Source organism: Urocitellus parryii, chromosome 11 (genome assembly GCF_045843805.1).
Source record: "Urocitellus parryii isolate mUroPar1 chromosome 11, mUroPar1.hap1, whole genome shotgun sequence".
In the NCBI taxonomy this organism is placed as follows: domain Eukaryota; kingdom Metazoa; phylum Chordata; class Mammalia; order Rodentia; family Sciuridae; genus Urocitellus; species Urocitellus parryii.
Window position 1 is genome coordinate 123,627,590 of NC_135541.1, and position 9,328 is coordinate 123,636,917.

Here is a 9,328-nt window from a genome sequence, read left to right on the forward strand (position 1 = left end):
TGTAAGTATCATTTCCTTTAGTTGTTGGACAGTGGAGAACATGCTTCCTTCATCTCCCCCACGCAGCACGGAGTACAGAGCACGTGGTCAGTGCAGGCTCATCAGGGAATGAAGGAGCCCTTCCTGAGGCTGGGGGACCTGAGGTCCAGAGCTCCAGGTGGGGGTTAGGGGGGAACTCCTTAGACGTGAGGCCAAACTCCACTAGCTCTGGGCTTTCTGGAGCCTCCTTGGGACAGTCCCAGGCTAAAAGTCCAGAATCGTAGGGACGATGAACATCAAGCTTTTAGGAGATCTGACTTAGAAGGAACAGGCTCATTCTGAAAAGCTCTTTTAGGTGAACAGAGGAACACGAGAACCAAAGGGATCAAGAAGCAGATGGACGAGGAAAAGAAAAAGAGTAGAAAGAACCAAGGGGCACTAAGTGTCATGAAAATGAGAATTAGAATGTTTTATGTGAATAACTTCTGTTCTGGGTCCCAACCCCTCCCCTGCCCACCCCCCCCACCATGTGGATCTGGGTCCGATCATTTAACTTCTCTGAACTCCAGTTTCCTCATCGGTTACCACAAAGCATTAATGATATTGATCTTTCCCTTACTCTTGCCTACAGCTGCTTTTAAAATGGGATAACAGACTTAAAATTGCTTTGTGATTCCAAAAGACCATGACAACTAAATTTAACCTTGCTGCTCCCAATTTCAGGGGGATTTTATTCCAACAGGAAAAGCAAAACAATCAACAGATGAATGTGGAACAAAGTATCAGGTAGTAAAACAATCAGGCCGAGCAGCCCCAAGGCAGGGTGAGGGACGGAGGATGGCGCTGAGTCGGGGTGATTGAGGAGGGCTACGCGGAGCACTTGGCACCGTGATGGTTTCGTGACAGTAGACAGGATCTAGCTTGGTGTCTTCCGGTCTGAGAAAGCCTTAGAAACTGAACCCATGAGTGTTCTCCCGTGTCCCCTGAGTAACAGAATGGAGTCACACAACATGGGGAACCTTCCCCAGGACAGACACAGGAATGGGGGAAGATTCCGTCCTTTATTCGGCAAGAATATATCAAGTGTCACCTTGTGCTTGTCCTGGGAGACAACAAAGCAAATAAGGCCTGGCTCCCAGCTCGCGCTGTGCCCCGGCTGGTAGGTTAGGATGAACAGGTCTCCCAGCGGGTCGTCCACGTGGGCCAAACACGAGGCTGGCCACGGGGATCTCTGCGAATATTACTCACCACCGGCCTTTCTCAGCCCGGTGCTGCACATGCTATTCCACCCCCTCTCCGTCCCTCGGGGCCCAGCCCACCCCAACACCCCAACACCCGTCTGTGTCACCCGGCAGATGTGTAATCAGGTCAGCGGCAGCCTTCCAGGGGCGGAGCTGCCTACGGGAATCAGATCTGATCGGAACATTTTCTCCACCAACTCCTGTCTCAGGACTGTTCAGATTCCCCTTCTCGCCCAGCACCGAACCCAGGAGAAGGGCTGTTCCCGGGGATGGAGGAGGTGATCCACCAACCTCTGCCTATCTCCAGCATCTCAGGAAGACACCTCTGAACTTTGAGGAAGATCCAAGGAATTGACACGGAGGCTGTGAGAGCTGGAGCAGGCTCCGGTGATGGCATCCCCCACCTTACCCATTTTACAGAGGAAGAGAGAAAGCGGCTTCTTCAATGGGATAACAGGAATTTGTGGTAGAGCTGGGCTAAGGAAAAGTTGGGAGACAACGCTTTTTATCTGACATGATTGTCACTTTTTACCAAGTCACTTTTCATATTTATTGGCACAATCCTTCCAAGTGAGGATAGGAAAACTGTGTCACTTAGCTAAGATGTGCTAGGCACTGTCTTAGGCAGTTTTTGTGGGACACAGTTGACCTACATGCAGAGGTCATATTACTTGTCTGGAGTCGCAGGCTCAGTAAACACGTCTGTCTGACTCCAAGGTCCAGCTTTACCACGGTGCCAGCTGTCTCTCCCCCCACCCCCAACTTGCCAAGTAGTGCAGATCCATCATTTTATTGCTCAGGTAAGAGAATATCACATGTAAAGGGAGCAGTGATGTCCACCACATGGAAAGCCCTCAACAAATAAAGGGCGATTCTCTCTGTTCTTCCCTTTAGGTTTCAAGAATAGATTGGAGGGCTGGGTATGTGGCTCAGCGGTAGCGCGCTCGCCTGGCATGCGTGAGGCCCGGGTTCGATCCTCAGCACCACATACCAACAAAGATGTTGTGTCTGCCGAAAACTAAAAAATAAATAAATAAATATAAAAAAAGAATAGATTGGAGTCATTTTTCTTACAGGTACTTATTAACATTGGCTATGTATTCATACACAATCTATTTATAATAGGTGTAAAATAAAAATGTAGATTACATGAGTATGCTGTTCACCACGATGGATTTGGGTGGAATAGGAAGTCTACCTGTATGCATTAGCCTTATTTTTCAGAAGTTATTACAGAAGCATTTTCCTGGAAGAGGAAACATCATAAAAACTATCCTACTCAGGGAAGGGCCTTAGAACTCTACTCTGCAGACTTCTTCTACCACTTCGGAAAAATTGTGGGGAAGCACACTCATTCTGAATTCCAGAGAGCAGCCCCTCAGCCTGTCCACGAGAACTCTCCTCAGTTTCCCAGGGGTTGGACTCTGGATTCTCCCCTCATAGTTCCAGTCATAGATGCATCTTCACTTTGTTTATTGGATTATATTCTCTTTTCTCTCTCTCTCCTATAAGCTCCGAAAATGGTAGAAATAGTGCTGAGAACAGAGTAGATGTTCTGTACCTACTTATTAGGTGAATGAATGAAAATCTGACACAAGTTGCTTATCCTTCTTCCAAACCGCCCAGGCCTCAGGCTGCTCCGTCTCCTGAAGCCCATAAAAGAGGAGGTCCCCACTGTCGGGTGTTAGGGTTCACTGGGGGGTGCTCCTGGCTGCCTCCAGAGTCTGGTTCCCTTGGTGGCCACATCTCTTTACACTGTCTTTTCTACCTGTCTCCTAAACCCACGGCAGGGCTCTTCCAAAGGTTTGTTCTCCAAACTCAGACCCCCACTTCCTGGGGATCGGGGACTGTATTTATTTTCAAAATGACATTAACTTTCTAGGCTCTAGGTGGTGGTCACACAGGTGCGTTCATTGAGTACTAATTTATAATTTGTGAACTTCTCTAGAAGTCTGTTATATTGGAAACATTTTAAAAGCCTTAATAGTCACTCAAATAACAAAAGAGAGAGATGGAGAAGGAAAGAGAAAATCATAAGAGAAATAAATGAAAAAAAAAACAGTAATAAGGGAATGATCAGATAAATCACCGACTAGACACAGGATAGAAATGATAGAATATCAAAAAGAAAGATATGATTATATGCACTAACCAGAATTCATGCTCAACATTCATTTGTTGTAGAACAATATATATTGTGATCCTACAAAATAAAAAAGGGGACTATTAAGACAAGAAATCGACTGAGATTTATTAATGAGTCGGGGTTCATTCCCTGCTCTTCCTTACTCCATATTCCTGAGCAACCACAAAAATCTCATGTTTTTGTCTTTAAGCTTTATAATTCCTTCCCTTCCTCCCATACAGAATCAATACAATTGGCTAGAGAGAGAATTAGGATAGCAGGAGGAAAGAGGAGAGGTTTTTGTTTCTAGGTCAAGTTCTGCAAAACAGAGACGCCAAGATTGGGGGGAGAAGAGAGAAAATGAAGAGGGAGCTGGAAAGATTCAAACCGCATGATTAGGACCAGAACCTTGGGCAGCAGAGGGCAGGAACGCGGTCAGTAAAGAGAGAGAGGAGAGAAGCCGCAGAGCCTGGATATTAGAGAATATTGGGGAGTTTAATGAGGAATTACTAAGCAACTGTGGAGGTTGAATAATGAGAGGAATGGAAAACGGGATTTTTAAAAGTATGCGATGGGTGGCAGAGTGGATTCCCTACAGCATTCTGTGATACACCAGCGCTGGGCTGGACTCCTCAGATGCCATTCTCTGCCGACTAGACCACAGAGGGCTTCAGGAATTACTTAGCTCGTGAGTTCTGTGTATAAGCAATACTTAGACAAGGGTCTAGACCGATAAAACCCAAACCGAAGAAGGCTATCCCTAGAACAAGTACGGAACTAGAAGTTGACCAGCTTTAATTTTGACCTACAACCTCTGTATGTTCTAATAACATTCTTACATAGCTCTGGCTGGCTATATGATTTTAAGTGATAAGTATAAAAAAATCTCATGCTCATATAAGTTGCAGAGTAAGCATATTCCACCTTTCCACTTGGGAATTCCAGAGGAGCACAAGGTCCCCAGTAGGGCTGTCCCTGACTCTGAGGGGACATCCAAAGGCTGGGCCGCCAGTTTAAGCTGTCTGGATGGGCAGAGGGGTATGATCTGAGCAGCTACGTGTTTTCAGATATCCAAAGGCAGCAAACGACTCAAGCTGACTTTCTGCTGGGGTCCCAGCACAAACCAGAGACTGCTTAGGTAACACAGTCTCCCCGGCTCTCACTCATTCTTTTATGCATTCCCCAAACATGTGTTTTCCTGTGCATCAGGTCTGTGGCATTGTTTAAAATAGTTGTGATCCCACTGCCCAATTTTTAATGTGTGCGCTTTAGAGTCTCTTGTTATAAAAGTCCACCCAACAGAACCCTCCACAGATAGCCATGCAAAGGAGAAAGAAGTGCTAATAATGATGGGCAACTGGCCCCGAGGGAGCTCTTCCCCCACGTTCAGCTTCCCCGTGGAGACCTCTCACTGACGGCCAGAGCCAACCTGGGCAGTGTCTACCCACTTCAGGAGAGCTGTAGACTCCTTGTTAGGCCTGGACCCTGTGGCCTATGAGATAAGAAAATGCAATCTACCAAAGTCCCCTGTGGGTTCAAGCTACAGCCACAGCAGTGGGACCGTCATCTGGCAATGGTTCAGAGAAGACTGGGTTTCCCAATCCCTTCAACATCCAGAAAGATAAACCAAGAGCTTACATATGTTAGTCATGCGGCCATGACAGCCTGTTCCTGGCCGGACCTTCTCCTAAGACTCATCAGAGGACAGGAAAGAGGTGGCTCCAGCCCAGATCTTCAGCCTGGATCCTGCTAACTTGCCTAGAGGAGCTATGCCCAGCCCTCTAGAAGGCAGGAGGGCCCAGGCTGGGGGTTGACCAGGTTGGTCTGCTTGCTCATGTTGATGCAGATCATTCTTCTAATTGAAAAACAAGAGTGAGAAGAGAGAGAGAGCTTTTCGGACAGAAAAGCACGACAATGTGAATGAAAGAGACAGACAGGAAGCCACCGGGCATTGCATTCATGGTTTTATTCTTGCCAAAGTTTGGGGTTTGCGCTGACTTTGGCAGGCTGCCTTGTTAAAGAAGCAAAGGACGGAGGTGGAGTGAGGAGGTTCTGCATCACTGGGGTGGGGGCCGGGGAGGGACAGAGCTGGTGAGGGTCTCAGAAGGCAGAGCGGGGCTGTGCGCTCCTGAGCAGGCCCATCTTTTTCTATTTAACAGCAACAGTCATCGTCACGGTCACAACACGCGGGACCTCGGGACCTCATGGGGATGATTCCCAAACAGCAGCACCCAGAGCCGCAGCCCCCAGAGCCGCAGCCCCCGGAGCTGCAGCACCCAGAACTGCAGCAGCCAGAATCCTCACAGCAGCCCGACGATCCTGTGCTGCAGCCCTGAGGACGCTGGACCCAGCGTCTCAGGGGACTGACCCCGAAGGTCCGGGGAGCCAGACAGCAGTAGCTGGTGGAACAGGGAGCAGAGCAGGGGTCAGGGGCACAGCCCTGCGAGGATGAGCCACCCCCAGAGGCCTGAGCGTAGTAGGTCTGGGAAGGAGAAGACTGGACGTAGTACGTCTGGGTCTGGCAGGGAGCTGGACATTTCACATAGGTCGTCTGGCAGGGAGCCGGGCACTTCACATACGTCTGGCAGGGGGTCGGGCATTTCACACAGGTGGTCTGGCAGGGAGCCGGGCACTTCACATAGGTCTGGCAGGGAGCAGGGCACTTCACGTAGGTTTTCGTCTGGCAGGGAACTGGACACTTCACGTAGGTCTGGCAGGGAGCTGGGACCCTCACATAGGTTTGAGCTGGGACTGGAGCTAAGTATGTCACAAAGGTCTGAGGCTGCGAGGGAGCAGGGCCGGTCACACAGACAGTTTGGGTCTGGCCTGGACCCTGGCCCTGAACAGCACCACCACCGGACCCTTGGGCAGACCCCAATCCTGAACCCTTCACACAAGACGGAGCAAACTGTGCCTGCTTCTGCTGGTCACACATCTTGCTGTGGCTTTGTGAAATCTGAAAAGAGAGGTCTCATCAACACTGTGAACCTTAGAAGTCTTCCAGAGAAATATGCAGCTTCCCCTTGAGACAGAGTGACGGGCAGGCGGGGACCTTCCTGAGAAGATCATGGGCACCCAAATGCTTTACCCCTGGCAGCTGCCAACTGTCTCCAGCCAGGGAGCACCCCAAGAAGGAAAACCCATGTCAACAGACCCTGAGCTAACTCCAGGCTCGAGCTGAGCCTGACAGGAGCCAAGAACCAGGACCAGGTTGGCTACGTGTCTGCCGTTTGCTCCCTGATCAGCTGGACCTCATTTTACTTCCTTCATCAGTGGACCTAAGAGAACACCCCACAAGCGCACTCAGAGAAGGGCTGTGGGGAGCACAGGTCTCTGGATTCCCTTCCCACACAGAACCACCTGCTACACCTGTCCCTGGACTCTCGCGTCCCCGGATCCAGGCTTCCCGCCAGCTGTACCGTCGCCTGTCTTCATGGCTGTCCAGGGTCCAGTCCTGGCTCATCCTTCATCCTGGGTCTCTGCAGCCCAACCTCACCCGCTCTGTTTCTTGACAAGTCCCTATCCCAGGTCAAGAGACTTACCTTCTTTCCTGGAAGGAGCAAGACTGCAAGGAGGCAAGGATCTGAGGAACCGGCAGTCGGGAGACTTTTTATAGGGCGGCAATGAGGCAATTTAATGGCATCTAATGAAACACCGCGGACATCACGAGGACCAGGGCTGATGCTGCATTGGCGAGATTCCTCCCCAGTACGCCTGGGTCCTCAGTCACAGGCAGGGCATGTCTCGGCTTGACTTTGAATTTTCCCAAACAGATAAAATGATTCCTGCTGCCTTCTTCATGAAACAAGTCTACCTTCTTTTCCTAGAAGTTATGAGTGATGCTCATGCAATCTGTCCCTAATGGAGCTCTTTCTAGGCCACTGGAGTCTTCAAAGACTTGTCCAAGATACAGCTAGATCCGCCATGTTGGGTACATGGTGTGTTGCTACCTGGATCTGGGTCTTTGTTCAGGGGGCTTTCTTGGTGGTTTATGCTGCTCTAGGTTTTGGGCACAAGAATGTAGTCCATGTTCTCTGGATCAGAATAGCAACAAGCCCCCATGGATCATCAGGCTATTCCAAGTACACTTGAGAAACTGGGTATGTGCTTGGTGATCCTCAGACACCTCTGTTCTAGGGCCTCCTCCTCCTTCCCTTTCTGGGTCTCACTTCCAGGATTAGATTCCCAAGAACCCAGAGTAGGAGGAATTATTATTGTGCCTGGTGTGATCACAATAATAGTAGCATCTAACACCTAGCTCCATGCTTTGTAGGTGTCAAACAATCGACTAGGTGGGTACATTCACAGATGGATGTTACTGAAGCTCGGAAAGATTTAGGGAGTTACTCTCCTCCAAAGTAGGTAGGTAGAGAAACCAGAATTCGTATGCAGGAAACCTGCTTTCACAGACATGATCTTTATCATGTTGGCTTTTCTGTCTGGGCAGAGCACCATCCTGGAATCCTGCCACCTTTCCTTTCCCCAAAGCAGTAGATGTTAGAAGGAAAGACGGAATTATCGCTCTTGAGCACTTAATTTGTACTGTGAGCTCTCTTAGCCTTTTTGTCCGTGTTTAATCTTTGCAGTTAGCTTGTGAGCCGGGTTATGTCAGCCTCATTTTTACATAAGAGGAAACTGAGACCCAGTGGCCTGACTGTCTCAACGGTTAGGTGATGGAGTATCACTGGAACCCAGACCTGTCTATTCCCAGAGCCTGAACTCTCCTTCCTGAGCCATCTTGGGTTGCTCAGTTTAAGAGGCTAGTTTTGAGTCTGAGCCTAACTCTGGCTCCAAATGTCACGTAGGATCAGCCAGAGCCTCTCAGGTAAAAGATGCTCCTGTATTTGTCCAAAATAGATCCTGGATTCCCCTGAATCCAAAAGCTTTTAGGCTCACAAATTTCCTAAACAATAATAACAACAACAACAAAAAAAAGCCCACTATTTCAGCCAGGTCTTGTCAAGTACACTCCTGAACAATTTGGAAGAAATAAAAACAGGAGGTTCTTCCCCAGGCTGGGGAAGTGTCCTGCCTCCTCCTGTCATCTCTGCCTGATGGGCATGTCACACTCCAGAACCTCCTCTATGGAGCCCACCAGTCCCTCTCCCAATGGGAGGGAGGAGTGGGGAGGGACTTTGGTCCAAGTCCCAATCCATTCCTGCTCCTCGAAGCATCTCTCCTTGGGGTGATCCAGGCCTGACGTTCTGTTAATGGAAGGGGAAAGCAGCAACCTCTTAGTAGGGTCAGCTCCTTCCCACGAATAGCTTTTCAAATTTAGTCTTCACAGCAGTGTCTCAAAGAAACAAACAAATAGCTTGCCCAGGCTCACATAGCTAGAAGTCACAGAGCCAGAACTTGAACCAAAGCATGAGGGACTGCAGATTTAATTGGTTGTTCACCATGACATATCGCTCCTGGCATTAAAGTCCGTCTTGTCTTAGGAACCACACTTTTCGGTCACTAAGAAGCGGGCTATGTTGTACGTAGGATGCAACAGTGCACTTCACAGGGAGGAAAGGCCCCTCAAAGCTGGTCAATTCAACTCAGGTCCACAAAATAGAAAAGAGACTGGGGGTGCAGATAGGGAGAGCTGAGCTCTTCTGATTCTACCACAGCCCCATTCTGTGACTCCACAGTGTCCTGCCCTCTCTGGGCATTTCATTTTCTCTAGTTGGGGAAGCCCCTTCCAGCCATGCTATCTGTGATTGTAGGAGCCTGTTCTAAAAAGGAAAGGCAAAGGAAAGGCAGACTTCCACAACCTAGCTCTCCATGGAGCTGTTCCCACTGTGATTTTCATTTTCAAGCCACCATCTAGCATCATAAGACCAGAGAGATGTTAACTGAGTGAACGAATGAATGGATGGATGAATGGATGGATGGATGGATGGATGGATGGATGGATGGATGGATGGAGGAGGGTGCTTTACACTGAGAGTGACTCAGACCAGGCTCCATCCGTGTAGGAAGGGCTGTCCTGTAGTGA

At 49.1% G+C, this 9,328-nt stretch overlaps 1 protein-coding gene across 1 annotated transcript; it reads right to left on the bottom strand.

The window, feature by feature from the left end:
- Positions 1-5,497: 5,497 nt before the first annotated feature.
- On the bottom strand, positions 5,498-6,280 carry Kplce (KPRP N-terminal and LCE C-terminal like protein). The gene has a single exon (XM_026380199.1). The coding sequence runs from the start codon at positions 6,278-6,280 to the stop codon at positions 5,498-5,500; it is 783 nt and encodes a 260-aa protein (XP_026235984.1).
- Positions 6,281-9,328: the final 3,048 nt, after the last annotated feature.